This window comes from Lacerta agilis, chromosome 14 (assembly GCF_009819535.1).
Source record: "Lacerta agilis isolate rLacAgi1 chromosome 14, rLacAgi1.pri, whole genome shotgun sequence".
NCBI lineage: Eukaryota > Metazoa > Chordata > Lepidosauria > Squamata > Lacertidae > Lacerta > Lacerta agilis.
In genome coordinates this window covers 18992816-19009170 of record NC_046325.1, presented here as the reverse complement: position 1 = coordinate 19009170, position 16355 = coordinate 18992816, and the positions used below count along the sequence as shown (strand labels likewise).

Sequence of the window (16355 nt, the reverse complement as noted above, 5' to 3'; positions counted from 1 at the left end):
TGTAATCGTGATTTCCGCCCCACCCCCCCACCTTCGGAATGCACCAGTGGTGCCGCTCTAGAATTTAGCACCTCTATTATCTTACCATTTCCCTCTTGGGAAGGAAGTAGTCATCAGGGCCGCGCCGGGGTGTTGATGAGCCTGCAGAAGGCTTTGCGCATGCGCGGTGGCTGCGGGAAGCGACGCGCCTTCATTTTACCAGGCCCGGGCCGGGTAAGCGCGTGCGAGAGGCGCGGTTCTTGGGGTCCCGGCGGAGGAAGGAGGCAAACCCCGAAGATTAGGGGAGGGAGGAGTAGGAGGCGTCCGAGGGGGAGGCACCGGCTTCCTGGGTGGCCTTCGCTCTAGGAGGAGGGGTTCTTTTGTCCCTATTGGGGAGAGGCGTGTATGTCTCTTTGGGCTGTCGGTGTTTTAAACTCAGCTGAGTGTTTAGAACATTTATACTGATGAGGTTTATATGTAGTTTTTTTGTAATATGTGCATTGACATCATGCCTGGTGCGCTGTTGGTGATCTCAGTTCTCTGAGCGCTGGTACTTCCTAGAGCCAAAATGGCTCCACTCCTATCAAAGAGGAAGCATCGCGGCAGGATTGGGGGAAGCCCGAGGCTTGCAGAAGTAGAGAGAGTGTGTGTGTGTGTGGGGGGGAGTTCAGTTTCCCACTCAGTGATGAACCTCACTGGATGAGCTTGGGCCAGTCACTTTCTGTCAACCTTATCTACCTCTCAAGCTGCTTGTGAGGATAGAAAGGGGTTGGGTGAGAGCAGAAGGATGTAACCTTCAGGCCCTCACAGTGCTGGACAACAACTCCCATCATCCCTGACCATTGGTTTTGCTGGCTGGGACTGATGGGAGTTGGAGTTAAACATTTGGAGGGCCAGATGGATGAAAGGTGTGATAAACATAATATAAACCAACATCAGTGTGCTTGATGTTTTATGAGAAACACAAAATGACAGTCTGTGCCCTGAGATGCTTATAGCCTGCAGTTCAGTCTGCAGGGAGGCATAGAACAGCTGTCTCTTGCCCGGGGCCCTCCAAATGTTGCTGTACTCTGTTCCCATCAGCCATGGCCAATATAGGGATGATGGGAGTTATCGGCTGAAACATCTGGAAGGTGCCAGGCTGGAGAAGGGATGATAAACATGAGAATATGCATTTAGCTCAGTTACATGTGCTTAGACTTAGTTTCCATTTAGGCTGGAGACAAAGAAGTTTGCCGAGGTTTATATTAAAGCACGCACAATAATTCCTTCAGCGACCACTTTGCATGGGGATTCTGTTCATGGCCCCCCATGTGCGTTGGCGGAGTGTGCACAAGCTTGCTTTGCCATGTTCTGCCCCCATTCTTCCCTCTTCTAGATCCAAAAGGACCCGCACATCAGTGGTCTTGCATCAGTTGGACACACCTAAAATGGTTGCTGCCTGCATACCAGGGGTTGACATTATAAATGGAAGCAAATGAACTCACCCTTGATATGATCATTGCACTCACTGGGCCTTTGACCTCTTATCTTTCCCATCCAGAATTGGGAGCAGTGGGTTGCTGACAACCCAGAGCCGCTGCCGCCATGTCGCGTTTCTTTACCACTGGCTCGGACAGTGAGTCGGAATCGTCACTTTCAGGGGACGAGCTTGTAGCGAAGCCTGTTGGGGGCAATTTTGGAAAACAGTAAGTATGTGGGGGGAGGGCTGGGAGAACTTGAGTGAGAGGGTGGGAACAGAGGTTCCCAAGGAGTGATGAGTTGGAAGAAATAGACAGGTGCCAATGAGAATAAGGAGGAGCATTTCTGATTTAAAAGTCAGAAACAGGTAGTGAGGACCACATACCCATACTTTAACCTGAACCCAATGCACTCACATAGTACCTACTTGGGATTCCAGACCAAGCATCTCCTACTTCTGGGTTGTGCACTGCCTCTTCCTCCCCCTGCCCTGCACCTTTCTCACCTCCTCCTTCAACTGATCATTGATAGCAGGGATCCATTGTCTGTTGCTTTCTCTTTCTTGTAGGCCTCTGCTGTTAAGTGAAGATGAGGAAGATACAAAGAGGATTGTGCGCAGCGCAAAGGACAAGAGGTAAAGTGTGGTTGGCTTTGTGGGAGAAGTGGCCCCTCTGGTTTCTGGAGGGCTGCGCCAATGCTGTATTTTTGGGTAGCTGGGTTATTTCCTGCCCTGTTGAACAGCATGTTGGTGGCACTGTGTTCTCTGAGGGCATATCAATGCCCCAAGCTTAACCATTCCTTCTTTGATCTTCCCTTACTGCAGGTTTGAGGAGCTTACGAACTTGATCAAAACAATCCGGAATGCCATGAAGATCCGGGACGTCACCAAATGCCTAGAGGAGTTTGAGCTGCTGGGCAAGGCCTATGGCAAGGCCAAGAGCATCGTTGACAAGGAGGGAGTGCCCCGCTTCTACATCCGCATCCTCGCAGACCTTGAGGACTACCTCAATGAGGTACTGGGGCCAGCAGGGAGCTTTTGGGTCCACAAAGTCCCTGTGCCTGTCTGAAGAGGATTTCGTGATAATTTCACGAAGTCTGGTATAGTCTGACACCTAGGGCTAAGGGAAAAGGAGGTAATCTGTTCTCCTGAACGGACAAAGAATGATGAGCTTCATTGCAAAAGGGAGCTGAAAGTAGAGCTCCCAGGATCAACTTTGATGCCTTTTTGGTGTCTCCTTTTATTGCCTGTTTGTTCCTGCATGAATGGAGTTGGATTCAAGGTATGGGTGCTAATTGGGGGGAGAAGTGCTCTGAATCAGCTGAGCAGTGGAGTCAATGCTCATATCTGAAGGGCCACCTTCTCCCATGTGGATCTGCCTATTTGTTAAGATCTGAATACACACCCCACTTTGGCGGTCAGCCAGGTGATGACCGAGGACATGGTCTTTTGGTAGTGGTGGCCTCCCCAGAAATAGCCACCTAGCACCTGCTTATTTACTGTGCAGGAGCCAAGTTTAAATGTGTTTTGTGTTTTTCATGTTGCTCCTAGTTTATAGTGTATCATCTTGGCATGGATGTTGGTTTTCAAAACACATAGTTTTTGTTGTAAAGCTGTTATGTTCTGTAAGCTGCCTTGAAGGCTTTGCAGAGTGGAACTAGAATTTTGAATGTCTGAAATATATGGAGAGCAAGAAGGCATATAGGGAAAGTGAGAGCAAGATGCCATCCACCTGCCTCTCATCCAAGGTACTAGGGCAGACTATAGGGTCTCTTCCCCATCCCCATTTTATCCTCACGACAGCCCTGCAAGGTAGGTTCAGCTGAGAAAAGGTGACTAAGCCTAAGACACTTCACAGCTTTGTGGGAATTTGAACACAGATCTCTCTGGTCCTAGCTCTGATACCCACTGTTGCACCATTCTGAGTCTTCATGCAGCACTGGGATGGGGAGCGGTGAACAAGCCAATCCCACAGACACAAGACTCCGGGATCCTGAAGGGAGTAGCTAGAGAGCAAAATGGCTGTCCTCTTGCACATTGCTTTGGTTTGCATGTTTAGAGAAAAAGGGAGAGAGGCCAGTGTGTGGACCAAATGGCTGTGGGCTGCCTGTAATTTCATCTCCCTTCTGGCTTTTGTAGCTCTGGGAGGACAAGGAAGGCAAGAAGAAGATGAACAAGAACAACGCCAAAGCCCTAAGCACCCTCCGCCAGAAGATCCGGAAGTACAACCGAGATTATGAGGCCCAGATCACGAGCTACCGCCAGGTACTGGCGCATGGTTGGGTGGAGGGCATTCCAGGGAAGCGGCCGAGACATTGGGAATTATGTATAGCTCAGTCAGTGCAGCATAAGATTCTTAATTTCAGGGTTATTGGTTCGAGCCCCATGTTGGGCAAAATATTCCTGCATTGCAGGGGGTTGGACTACGTGACCCTCGTGGTCCCTTCCAATTCTATGAATCCTTTAGGACCTCTGACCTTCAAGATGTTGCTGGACTCCCAACTCCCATCTGCCCCAGCCAGCATGGCCCAAGGGTCAAGGAAGCTGGGAGTTGTAATTCATCAAGATCTGGAGGTCCAAAGTCACTGTCCTTGCTTTAGGCAATAGGGTTGATTACTGGCTTTGCCAATTGTGTTAAGCATGGGTAGGCAAACTAAGGCCCGTGGACCGAATCCGGCCCAATCGCCTTCTAAATTCGGCCTACGGACGGTCCGGGAATCAGCGTGTTTTTACATGAGTAGAATGTGCCCTTTTATTGAAAATGCATCTCTGGGTTATTTGTGGGGCATAGGAATTCGTTCATTATTTTTTTCAAAATATAGTCCGGTCTCCCCACAAGGTCTGAGGGACAGTGAACCGGGCCCCCTGCTGAAAAAGTTTGCTGACCCCTGGTGTTAAGGCTCAGGTGAAAAAATGGGTGAAAGCAGAAGGGAGGGTTTGGAGGAGTCAGGCTGTGCTGGAAGAGCAATTCTGTACGGTTCAAATTAAAAAAGAGTACCCTACATGCATCTTGACCACAGTATGTCTGCTTTCGCCTAGAACCCTGAACAGTCAGCTGATGAAGACGAGGACAAGAAAAGTGACGATTCAGAGGGTGAGTGGTGGTGGTGGTGATGCAGTGAGTAGGAGCTGGAAGCTGTGCAGCTCACTGGCTATCCTTCTTTGTGTGAGGCGGGGAGCAGGATTTGAGGTTTCCCCTCACAGTGACACACCCCACTTTCTGGCTTCAGGCTCCTCCTCTTCTGGTGAGGATGACGATGAGGGAATGAGCGCTGCAGCTTTCCTGAAGAAGAAAGAGGGGGCAGCTGAGGGACGGGGCAAATTTATCAAAAAGATGGAGGTAAGAGCTGAAGGGGGGGCGTTGTGGTGCCCTCTTGTGGCCAGCATAGGCATGGCATCTGGTGCTTCCCTCAGAGCAGCTGCCAGAAGGATTTTTGTGCCAAGCAACTCAAGAGGGGAGGAAGGCAAAAGATCACTATTCCTTTTGCAGCAGAAAATAATAATCCAGACATGTGGGAAACAGGAACAGGGTTCCCATGGGACTTCTGTTGCTCTGAAGTGAAAGCTTCTTTCGTCACATGGTTTGCTGGTGTATAATTTTTCTTCTCTCCACCCCCCCTACCCTACCCCGCTCTCGGCAGGATGAAGAGGAGGAGGAGGAGGACTCTGACGATGATGAAGACTGGGGCTCGTCAGATTCAGAATCTGACTCTGAGTCAGATGAAGATGAAGGCAAATACACCTCCTTGGCCTCCAAGTTCCTTAAGAAGTAAGGAGGCAGCTTCTATGAGTTCAACACTTCCCTTCACCTTTGGATGGCAGTCTCCAAACCTCTGGCTGAGGGAACTGTCGGTTGTGAATCTACCTTTGATCACAATCTGGAATTTCATATTCAGGACCTGAAGGTGGAACACTTTGTGTTGTCCTGTCACCCAACTCACTTCTGAGCCTGAGTTGTTGAGGAGCCAGACCCATTACTTTGACCCTTGCTTGCTGCTTTAGGTGGCGGCATCCGTGTCAGGGCATAACGGATGTCTATGGTGCAATGGTAGTTAGCTACCTCGCATTAGGGGAGCATCTTAAAGTTTGATGGACACTTTTAGATCTGAGCAATAATGGCCCCATCTGGGTTGTGGCAGGTGCTCTGTACCATGGAACAGACTTGTGCTCTGTTCCCCCAAGAGCAGAACTAAAACCCAAGAAGTTGGAATTGCAGAGAAGTAGATCTTGGCTAAACAAGGGGTGTGGGACCTCAGGTCTCTGTGGGTGAGTTGATAAGTTTCTGCATTGGGCATTTTGGTGACTGCATAGGTCTGGATCAAATAAGCTTTTTAGTCTGGCTTCATTAGTGCTTGATTTGTGGTTGAGGCCAGTGGCGGGGCCTGGGCTTGTATGGTTCAGGCAACCCGGGAAGTAAGAATTCCAGGATATGAGAGGGATTCAGTCCTGTTTTAATTTTCCCTGACCAGAACTGGCACTGAGGAGGACAAAAGAGTTTTGGAGAAGAAGCGGGAAGAGAAGGCAAAGAAAAAACAGGACCGCAAATCCAAGAAATATGAAGATGATGAAGATGACAATGAGGGCGGCGAGTGGGAGAAGGTCAAAGGGGGTGTCCCCCTGGTCAAGGTGAGTCTCTCTCTGCAAGCAGTTGGAAATGTGGGAGCAGAATAAACTGGATGGCATTGCTGCCTTTTTTTTTTTTACTTCTCTCCATCTTCCAAACATGGTTTGAGCCTGACGTTCCTCCCCCCACCCCCACCCCGCTTTGCAGGAGAAGCCAAAGATGTTTGCTAAAGGTACAGAAATCAACCACACCGTAGTCGTGAAGAAACTCAACGAGATCCTCCAGGCCCGTGGAAAGAAAGGCACGGATCGGTGAGCCCAATAAGCGTTGATTTGGTGGAGGGGGTGGGAGAAGGTGGCCTAGGAGACTGCGCTTGGAAAAACCCGAGCGCGGTTCTCATTAATTCACCTCTAGAATGCTGCTGCAGAGCTGCAAAAGGTTCAGAAAAGGGCAGCTTGAAATGATCGAGGGCTTGGACAGCTTTGAAGGAGAATTAGACAAATCCATGGAGGATAAGGCTGGCAGTGGCTGCTTAACCCTGACGGTCATGTTCTTTCTCCCCTGTTGGAGGCAGCATGCTCCTGGGTACCAGTTTCTGAGCATCACAAGTGCAGAGAGAGTGCTCTTGTGCTCAGGCCCTGCCTACAGGCTCCTTTTAGGTAGGCCTTTGGTTGGCCACTGTGAGGGCAGGATGCCAGACTAGATAGGCTTTTGCACTGATCCAGCAGCATCTGCTAAGTATTTTTAACTGGAGGGTGGAACTTGGGATGTTCTACATGCTGAACCTGCATCCTCCCACCCTCCCCTATAGACATTGCTCCCAACCCTCTGCAGCAGATTCTTAGGGGCAGGGGATAGGATTCTGTTGTGCAAGTGGAAGCCTGTTCCACAGCAGAAACGCAGTGTTGGATCCCAGGTATTTCTACTGCCGGATATCCTAAATAGGACAAAGGGTGGTGTATAAATGTTTTAAGTGAATCGGAAAGTGATGAAAATGAAGGGGGTTCACACGGGCGTCAGTGGTTTTGGCACAGGGCACAAGGAGGGTTGTGCAGAGCTGGGGATGTATCTCAAAAGAAGCATGCCGGGCCATCTGCTTCCCCCCTTCTGCACTGAGCTCCTTCACCACCCTCCTCCTCCTCCTAGAGCGGCTCAGATTGACCTTCTGCAGCTTTTGGTTGGAATTGCGGTAGAGAACAACCTGGGGATTGCCATCGATGTCAAAATCAAGTTCAACATTGTTGCTTCTTTGTATGACTACAACCCTAACTTGGCTACCTACATGAAGGTATGGAATTAGGAGGGGAGGGGAGGAAGTGGCCCGAAAGCACGGCACGTTCATAGGGGCCACAGGAAGCAGACAGCTTCTTTTCCAGAATGCCAGGGGGCCTCACTGTTTCCCTCTTCACTCCTCTTCTCCCACCACATGCAGCCAGAGATGTGGCAGAAATGCCTGAGCTCCATTGAAGAGCTCCTGGACATCCTCTTTGCCAACCCCAACATCTTCATTGGCGAGAACATCGCAGAGGACTCTGAGAACCTGGCCAACAGTGAGCAGGTGAGCATTTCCGAGGCAGGCGCCATTCCTTCTCATCCTCGGGGCGTCCTGCCAACCTGGTAAGATGGGCTAGTTTGAAATCCACAAGAAGCAGCAGGCGGGAGGCTGGTACAGATTGCCAGGTCGGGAAAGAAAAAGGCTTGTGTGTGTCTCTGCCTAGCAGTCTTGACCCCCTTAATCCACTTGTGGGTCTCCCCCTCCCTCTCCCTCCCTCTCTAGCCCTTCCGTGTTCGTGGCTGCATTCTGACTCTGGTGGAGCGTATGGATGAAGAGTTCACAAAGATCATGCAGAACACAGACCCCCATTCCCAGGGTGAGTGAGCGTGTCATGGAAAGTGGGGCCTCGGAGGCATAGCCAGGGGGGAGTTTGACTGAAAGTTTCAGCTAGTGGAAGGCTGGTTTGGGACAGGGAACTTCTGAAGTAGAGGGAACCCTAAGGAGTCTATGCTGTGTTTTCCCCTGAAAAGACACCTCTGCCAACTGTCTGCCTCTTTTGGAACGATGCCTCAAGAACCAGGGATTGAACTCGGAATATTTGCCAGCCTTTTCTGTTTTCGTGCCTCCCAGTTATGTCTGCTTGCTACAAAAAGTTTTTTTTTAAAGCTGACTTCGGAGCGTCTTTGAAAAATAAAAAGTTTTTTGCAAAAAGCAGCAGGTCAGAAAACTGGGTAGGTGTTAGAAAGTGGCTGGATGCTTTGGAAAAAGGTCACCCAGTCTAAGCAGAGAGGATCTGTATGTTTTCATGTCTCTTAACTCTGCAGTCGTATGGACTAGAAGCATGCTCTTTGGGCCCCAAAATGGAAAGCTGGGGTTTCTCAGGAGTGTCAGATTCTGCATGGCAAATAGGGAGAAGCCGGCTGCCCCACCTCTAAAGACTGCCATGTGAATGCATGTTCCCCTTTCCACCAGAGTACGTGGACCACCTGAAGGACGAGGGCCGAGTCTGCAAGATCATTGAACGGGTGCAGAACTACCTGCAGGACAAGGGAACCACGGAGGAAGTGTGCCGCATCTACCTGCGCTGCATCCTCCACACCTACTACAAGTTTGACTACAAGGCTCACCAGCGGCAACAGGGCCCAGCGGGAGACAGCAAGGTAGGCCAGCCTCTGGGGCAGCAAAGCCCCCCACCAGCTGTCCTTGCTTTGCCCAGGGCATTCACACTTTGCGGTTGCACCCATAGGTTTTGTGCGTGAGGCATAACCCTGTGGATGAGAAGATGTTTCTCATGCCCTAAATTTTCAGATGCATAAGAAGCTGTCATGTATCTGGTCATACTCGCCCTGCTTTTGACCAGCATGGCCTGCTCTGATTGGCAGCTTCTCTCCAGGGTCTTAGGCAAACCTCTTTCTGTTGCCTTCCGAATGGAGCCTTCTAACTGGAGATACTAGGTCAGGGATCAACAAACCTTTTCAGCAGGGGGCCGGTCCACTGTCCCTCAGACCTTGTAGGGGGCCGGAATATTTTTTTTTTTTGGGGGGGATGAACGAATTCCTATGCCCCACAAATATCCCAGAGATGCATTTGAAATAAAAGCACACATTCTACTCATGTAAAAACATGCTGATTCGTGAACCATCTGCAGGCCGGATTTAGAAGGCAATTGGGCTGGATCTGGCCCCTGGGCCTTAGTTTGCCTACCCATTTACTAGGGGATTGATCCTGCGGCCATGGACAGGCAAAGCACTATGCCAGCGGTGGGGAAACTGTGGCTCCCGCCAGGTGTCTGTGGATTACAAGTCCCTTTGCTCCTGACGCTTGGCTGTGCTGGCGAGGATTATAGGGCTTGGGCTCCACCAATACCTGGAGGGCCATCTCTGCACTAAGTTATGGCCCATTCCCAAAATAAGGTTTGGAAATGATACTGTCAGGCTGGGAGAGGTTGAGGTGGATGCTGAGGGTTTGTCCCGGAAGGACATCAGGGATTTTCAGGAAGCTTCATTGTGATTCAGTTTAGCTGCCATGGCTTCTTTCAAAGGATCCTAGGACCCGTGTGTGTGTTTGCCCAGAACTACAGTTCCCAGCATTCCTTGGGGCAGGGGAAGCCCTGACAATCATGCTGATTTGAAAACTGGTTTCAGGTTTGCAAGTTGGACAGGCCCCTTAGTATTGTACCGGCAAAGGAAGACCGTGAAAGTTGAGGGGCAATTGATATACTAAGTTTTGTGGTAACCAACCTGGTCCCCTCCAGTTAGGGTTGGACTCCAACTCCCATCAGCCCCAGCAAGCATGGCCAACGGTCATAGAAATGATGGGAACTGGAGTCCAACAATATCTGGAGGTTTGCTATATGTATGCGAAGGTAACATTTTGCTATTGGGGAGTGGGGTGGGGAGGGACTCCTCGGGCTAAAGGACACGTTGCATAACCTGCTTGCCCGCAGTCAGAACAAGACCAGGCCGAGAACGAAGCAGAGGACTCGGCAGTGCAGATGGAGCGCCTCTGCAAGTTCATCTACGCCAAGGACAGGACAGACCGGATCCGAACCTGCGCCATCCTCTGCCACATTTACCACCACGCCCTGCACGACCGCTGGTACCAGGCCCGCGACCTGATGCTCATGAGTCACCTACAGGACAACATTCAGCATGCAGACCCCCCTGTGCAGGTCAGAGAACAAAACTGGGGAGGCTGAGGTGTATGCTGTGTTGTTGGTGGTTTATTGAAGCAGTCTTAATGAATTCAAGTAACAATAAAAGCCAGTCCTCCAAGAACAGGGAATGAGGGGCTCGGAGTGGCTGCTTTGCCTTGCCCAAGAAGCTGCAAGTTGCTGATGCAGATGATTGTAAAGGGTTTGGAGGGGAGCAGAGCCCCCTCTCCTTGCTGCTCCACGCTTTTCCTCCTGCATGTGGGCCACACTTGCATCTGGTGATGCCAGCCACAACATCCTATGCGGTTGATGAGACTTCCTCTCCTGACTTCACAATGCCTCTGCCCTGCTTGGCAAGCTGCTGTCTGCAGAAGCTGCCTTGGGGTGAAAAGTGGTGGGCGAAAAGGGCCAGGAGCGGTAGATGGTAACAAAGGAGTGGCAGAGAATGAATGGAGACTGTCGACAGAGTGCAGCAGTGCCCGTTTGTGCCCTGTCCTTATTTCAAAGCAGCAGTTTCAGGAAGCAAATGTTGGGGAATGGTTTTTCAGGTGCTGTCTTTCGGAGAGGGCAGCTGGGTCTCCGCCTCCACCTCATATGCTCTTCTCTGCTCTTGCAGATCTTGTATAACCGGACAATGGTGCAGCTGGGGATCTGTGCCTTCCGCCAGGGCATGATCAAGGACGCCCACAACGCCCTGCTGGACATCCAGTCGAGCGGGCGGGCCAAGGAGCTGCTGGGGCAGGGCCTGCTGATGCGCAGCATGCAGGAGCGCAACCAGGAGCAGGAGAAGATTGAGAAGCGTCGCCAGGTCCCCTTCCACATGCACATCAACCTGGAGCTTCTGGAGTGCGTCTACCTGGTCTCGGCCATGCTGCTGGAGATCCCCTACATGGCCGCACATGAGTTCGACGCCCGCCGGCGCATGATCAGCAAGCAGTTCCACCACCAGCTCCGGGTGGGCGAGCGCCAACCCCTTCTCGGTGAGCGGCTTTCCTCTTTTAACCGTGAGATGAGTTTCTGGGTAGCCTTCCAGGTGGCCTCCTTTCCTGTGTCGTGCCAGGCCTTCTAACAAGAATCTTCCTAGGCTTGACTTAGAATCCTCCCTGTCTCTCTGGGCAAATGATGGAATCTGTAAATGTCTTCGAGGCAATTCAGGTCTGCCTAGAGGTGCTTGAATGCTGCAATCTGTTGGTGTGTTATGCAAAGGAGCATTTTGCTTGTTTGCCTCCTCCTCCTAGTTTCTTGGGGAGGGCCAGATTTTCCTTTGGCCTCTGTGATATTGCCAGGCATGATCCAGGGTTCACAAAAGTTGTCTTGCTTCGCTTGCTTTGGCACCGTTTCCCAAACTGCTTCTTGTGTTCTGTTCGTTCTGTGATTTTTTTAAAAAGCTGCTCCCTCATCTTAATGTGGCAGCTGTATTATTATTATTATTATTATTATTATTATTATTATTATTATTATTATTATTTTGTAAATGCATATTTATCAGAACTGCAGGTGGCACTCGACACCTTGGAGTCATTCAATGCTGTGTTGGAAAATGGAGCAAATGATTCCTCAGGGATGATGCCTGCTGTCAAATTGTGTGTCTTTGTTTTTCCTTTACAGCTACACTTACACACCCTTCCATAACTATTTGTTTAAACCTAAGAAAAAATCAACTGAAGTTATGTCGATTTCTCTAATAAGTTTTATTTTTATTGGGTAATTTATTTATTTATTTTTGACACTAGAAAAAAAAATCTTTTTCTAGTTACAAAAATGGAAGCCGATTTTTTTGTGCATTGTCTTCATATGCAATAGGGTGTTAAGGGGATGTGGCCTGTCTTGCTAGCTAAGCAAAATCCTGTTCACCAAGACAAGGAATGCCTTCCCCATTTGATGACCCCCCATCTTTCTTCAGGCCCCCCAGAATCGATGAGGGAGCATGTGGTGGCAGCATCCAAGGCTATGAAGATGGGCGACTGGAAGACGTGTCACCGTTTTATTGTCAATGAGAAAATGAATGGGAAGGTCTGGGACCTGTTCCCCGAGGCTGACAAAGTGCGAGGCATGCTTGTCCGGTCAGTTGCATGGAAATGGGGTGACGGGGCGGTTCCTCTATAGAATCTCAGAATTGTAGAGTTGGAAGGGACCCCGAGGGTCATCTAGCCCAGCCCCCTGCAATTGCAGGTATATGCAGCTATCCTGTAGAAAGGGAGCTGCAAAGCTGCCTTATGCCGAGTCAGACCATTGCTCTGTTTAGCTTGGGTGTATCCACCTTGATGGATAAAGGGACAAAGCCTGGGACCATCAGTGCTCCAGCCCCTGAGCTATGAGGCCATCTAAGCAGGCTAGGAGGGGAGGGCTTGGAAATGGAGAGGAGGGAGCAGAAGTGGGATGTCTGTGTTGAGAGCGGCCACCTTGTCTGGGTGCTGAGAGGCTGTGTGTGTGTGTGTGTGTGTGTGTGTCTAGGGGCCGGAAAGCATAGCTCTGCCCCCCTTTTGGGGATCTCTGCCTGGCTCTCATGACTGCTCCCCTCCCTTGTTTCTCCCTGGCAGGAAGATCCAAGAGGAGTCTCTCCGAACCTACCTCTTCACTTACAGCAGCGTCTATGACTCCATCAGGTATTGTGTGAGGGTCATCACGGCCTTGCTAACTCCTGGTTGCTCTTTCAGCCTGGCAGCCTTTTGGCCAGGGTGTGAGTGGTGGATGTGGCATAAGTGGCTGAGTGCACCTTGTGGGTGCACATGTTGCTTCAGCATCCCCTCTGCAGGCTCCCTATCCATAAAATATATCAATCAAAGGAAACCATCCTCTGTACGTGGCGCACTTGGCTACCTTCTTTGGTTTCCATTGACCTTTCTAGATTTTCTGCCTGGCAGGCTGCCGATGGGCCAGCCTTTGATGGCTGAGTTCCACAAGCTCAACTTCCACCTCTTTCTTCCTCTCTCTCTCCCCCCCCATGCCCCCTCCCCCAATCATACCTCCCTTTCTAGCATGGAGATCCTGTCTGATATGTTTGAGCTGGACCTGCCCACAGTGCACAGCATCATTAGCAAGATGATCATCAATGAAGAGCTGATGGTGAGTGGTGCTTTCTCGCATGGCAGACGGGTGGCTTGAGGAGGCCTAGAGATGGGTGGCAACCCAGGAGGGGACACTTGACCAGGAGAAAATGGGTTGCCCTTGTACAAACCAGCTCAAGGGGTGTGGGAGAAGGGGGTCAGGGCTGGGTTTCTGCAGCAGCCGCATCATGGACCCTTTTGAAAGAAATAAGAGGCAACGTGGAGTGAGCATGAGAAGCGATTTGTCCAAATATAAGCCGCCAACCAATATAGGCCACACCCCTAAAATGAGATCTCTTTGTGAAAGAGAAATATATACCGTAAATCTCTGGTGTACAATCCAGTGCTTTTGGCAGTCTCCAGCCCCATTGCACTATGAACAACTCATTTGGCAAACGGAAGTTCCATATGGTTCTCGAGGTCGCATCTGAAATCATGGCTTCTTTTGCCTGCAAGTGCTATAGGCAGCATTCAGGTTTTATACAAACCAGATTTGGGAGGGAAAGTAGGCCAACACTTTAGGTGGCTTCTAACATGTCTCTCCTTTGCTGGGTTTGTCTGAGCCTCCCAAATCTTGCCTTCCCAGGCCTCTTTAGACCAGCCGACCCAGACAGTTGTGATGCACCGGACGGAGCCCACATCCCAACAGAACCTGGCGCTCCAGCTGGCTGAGAAGCTGGGCAGCCTCGTGGAGAACAACGAGAGGGTCTTTGACCAGAAGCAAGGCACCTATGGGGGCTACTTCCGGGGTGAGCGAGTGTCCAGGAAGCCGGTTGCGGCCACAGCGTCTTGCTTCTCCTTCCTCCATTCCTTTAGCCGCTTTGTGTCTGTTATCTGTCTAGGGACAAATAGGGCTACTGTTCCCATAAGTATCTATTTCTCTTTAAATTTTTTGTCCTTCGTGGTATGGAGCAAAAGCTAAGGAAACCAGTTCCCATTAATGATTGTCAGCTCTCTTGGTTCCCTGCAGCCACAGCTTTACCTGCATCTCACCTGATCTTATATCAAATCAAAAGAAAACCTTATTTATGAAGTCGAGTGAGTGGCAGGTAGGTGTGGCCTACAAAAACACAACCGCATAGACCTGATTGGATGGCCTGAGTTGGCCCACTGGCTGGAAGTTACCACCCCTGCATTCTTTGAATGGTTTATCTGCTTTCCTTACCTCATCACAGGATCCCAATCCTCCTTTGGTTCAGCACTTCTCCCTCCATGCAGGACACAAAGATGACAGTTGTTCTCTCCCCGCATTTTCTAAATCCAAAGTGTGCCGATTTCACTGCAAAACGATGGTTTGTTTTGGTCGAAGAACCAGGAAGTGTACACTCGAGAGTCACTTTGCCTTGGTCTCCATGTCCCTGTCTTGTTTTCCATCAGCTGCGCAGCAAACCCATTTCTGTTGTAATCTTGCTGGCCCACTTTTCACCGGTGCCTTGTAGCTGAACTCTCTTCTCTCTCTCTCCCTCTCGCCCTCCAGACCAGAAGGATGGCTACCGCAAGAACGAAGGAGGCTACATGCGGCGTGGAGGGTATCGGCAGCAGGAGCGACAAAGCAACTATTGATTCCCTAAGCCATCACAGTAGAGTTTCCTGGTGCGGGGAAGATCTTATTCCAGTTCCCATGGTTCAAACACTTAATAAAGAGTTTGTTTGGAGCGTGACTGGCCTGTGGTGTCTTTGGGAGCACAAGAAGCAGCGTGGGAGATGAGAACCAGAGTCAGGAAAAGCATTGCTGTCCTTGCTGCGTCCCACGTGGCCACCGGGGGCATCACTCAACCTTTGCCCTTTGGCTTCAGGCAGTGGGGATAAATGTGTCTCTGCCTCTCTTTGTGGATTTTGGCCCTCTTCCCAGTCCATAACCCATATCTGCAGGCTGTGCCCCTTGGTGAACCTGCTCTGTGGTCTCCCCAAGTGTTTTTGCCTGACTTGAGTATGCCTCTTGCATACCTGGATGGAGAGATGTTCTCTGGCTGTGGCTGGGAGCCAGGTGACTCCCAGAATGATGTCCTCGAGTTGACAAAGTTTCCTACCCTGGCAATGAGTCAATGTAGCTGCCAGGAGCCCCACTGCTAGGAGAAGCGAATGATGGACAGTTTCAAGGCTGAGTCCATTTGTTTACAAGTTGCCTACCCCTGCGTCATGCCAGCATCTGTACCTGTTGGGTATTTGTCCACAGCTGCACCTTTTTTAATTAAAGAGAAAACAAACAGATGAGACTGCTTCTTGCCGGGTGTTGAGGGGAAGCACAAGGAAGGGAAGTTTAATTGCTCTGTGAGGTCACTAAGTGCATCGTCAAAGGACTTTGTCCTTAAAACCAAACTCCTCTGTTGGATAGGGCTCTCACCATGGAGAAGAGAGACATAGATGCTTCTTACTGAAGCAGAGCTGATTTATTAACTCCATATGGTGGTTCTGACTGGCTGAGCTCAAGTAGGGTGGCATCCAATGCTTTTTCAATTTAACAATATTTAGCAAATCCCACTCCTTCCAAGGGTGTTGGTAGTGCTTTGCCATTCCATACTGGACTGCCTGGCACTAATTTTGCTCAAGGTCAGACAAATGATCACAGACCCTGTCTTGTTTTTTAAAAGGGGGGAAATGCCGACAGAGTTGTAATCCAGTGGCAGTGGGACAGCCCACAGGCTGGCTTTGGGCTACAATCTGGAGCGACATACTACCAAAAGCAGGCAAGATTCCTGTGTTAACCGGGCCTAGAGACAATCCGTTGCAGATTTCAACAGTTTTAATGTCTCCCTAATTTCTTGTGATGGGTTTTTCTTTTTTTAGTCCCATGTAAGCCTGGCTGGACGTCTGTATTAAGCCCTTGGCTCAGCTTCCGAAGCTAAAGCATTTATTTCTCCTTATCTTGGCGGGCCTCAGCTAAATCACCTCCAGTACTTAAGGACAGAAGCTGCAAAGTCTTGCGTTGTCTCCACTCTGGGTGGAATGAATTCCCTCACAGTGGCTTGTATTCTTTGCCCTCTGCCCATTTGTAGGGCCCCCTTTGACAGGTGACTGTCTTTCAATTAAAAGTTAATAAATTCCTCAGGGAGACCTAAGACACGCCTCTCAACCCTGAGAGGGAATGCCCAGGTCAGCCATTTTTGGACCATGTCCCAGGTACCTTGTGCTTGTGTGTTAAACTAAATAAAAACATT

The 16355-nt window shown here is 50.1% G+C and overlaps 1 protein-coding gene across 3 annotated transcripts; it reads left to right on the top strand.

The window, feature by feature from the left end:
* Positions 1–90: 90 nt before the first annotated feature.
* LOC117058049 (eukaryotic translation initiation factor 3 subunit C) lies at positions 91–14858 on the top strand. 3 transcript variants are annotated; one of them, XM_033168941.1, is made up of 21 exons: positions 91–213; positions 1523–1667; positions 2009–2074; positions 2264–2453; positions 3578–3703; positions 4478–4532; positions 4669–4778; positions 5080–5207; positions 5908–6064; positions 6210–6313; positions 7149–7290; positions 7435–7560; positions 7780–7873; positions 8470–8657; positions 9944–10168; positions 10767–11130; positions 12054–12213; positions 12691–12756; positions 13129–13216; positions 13784–13946; positions 14675–14858. In XM_033168941.1, exons 2-21 carry the CDS (start codon positions 1567–1569, stop codon positions 14758–14760), a joined length of 2739 nt encoding a protein of 912 aa, XP_033024832.1. In that variant the 5' UTR covers positions 91–213; positions 1523–1566; the 3' UTR covers positions 14761–14858. The 3 variants fall into 3 exon arrangements, with proteins under 3 accessions (XP_033024832.1, XP_033024833.1, XP_033024834.1); XM_033168942.1 differs by having other exon boundaries at positions 176–276; XM_033168943.1 differs by lacking the exon at positions 91–213 and adding an exon at positions 239–263.
* Positions 14859–16355: the final 1497 nt, after the last annotated feature.

Excerpts from the sequence above, each read along its gene's own strand:
- LOC117058049 (XM_033168941.1), top strand. The coding sequence starts at position 1,567 with ATGTCGCGTTTCTTTACCACTGGCTCGGACAGTGAGTCGGAATCGTCA. Across the intron at positions 6,314-7,148 it reads GGAAAGAAAGGCACGGATCG|AGCGGCTCAGATTGACCTTC; the intron begins GTGAGCCCAATA and ends TCCTCCTCCTAG. Across the intron at positions 12,214-12,690 it reads GTGCGAGGCATGCTTGTCCG|GAAGATCCAAGAGGAGTCTC; the intron begins GTCAGTTGCATG and ends TCTCCCTGGCAG.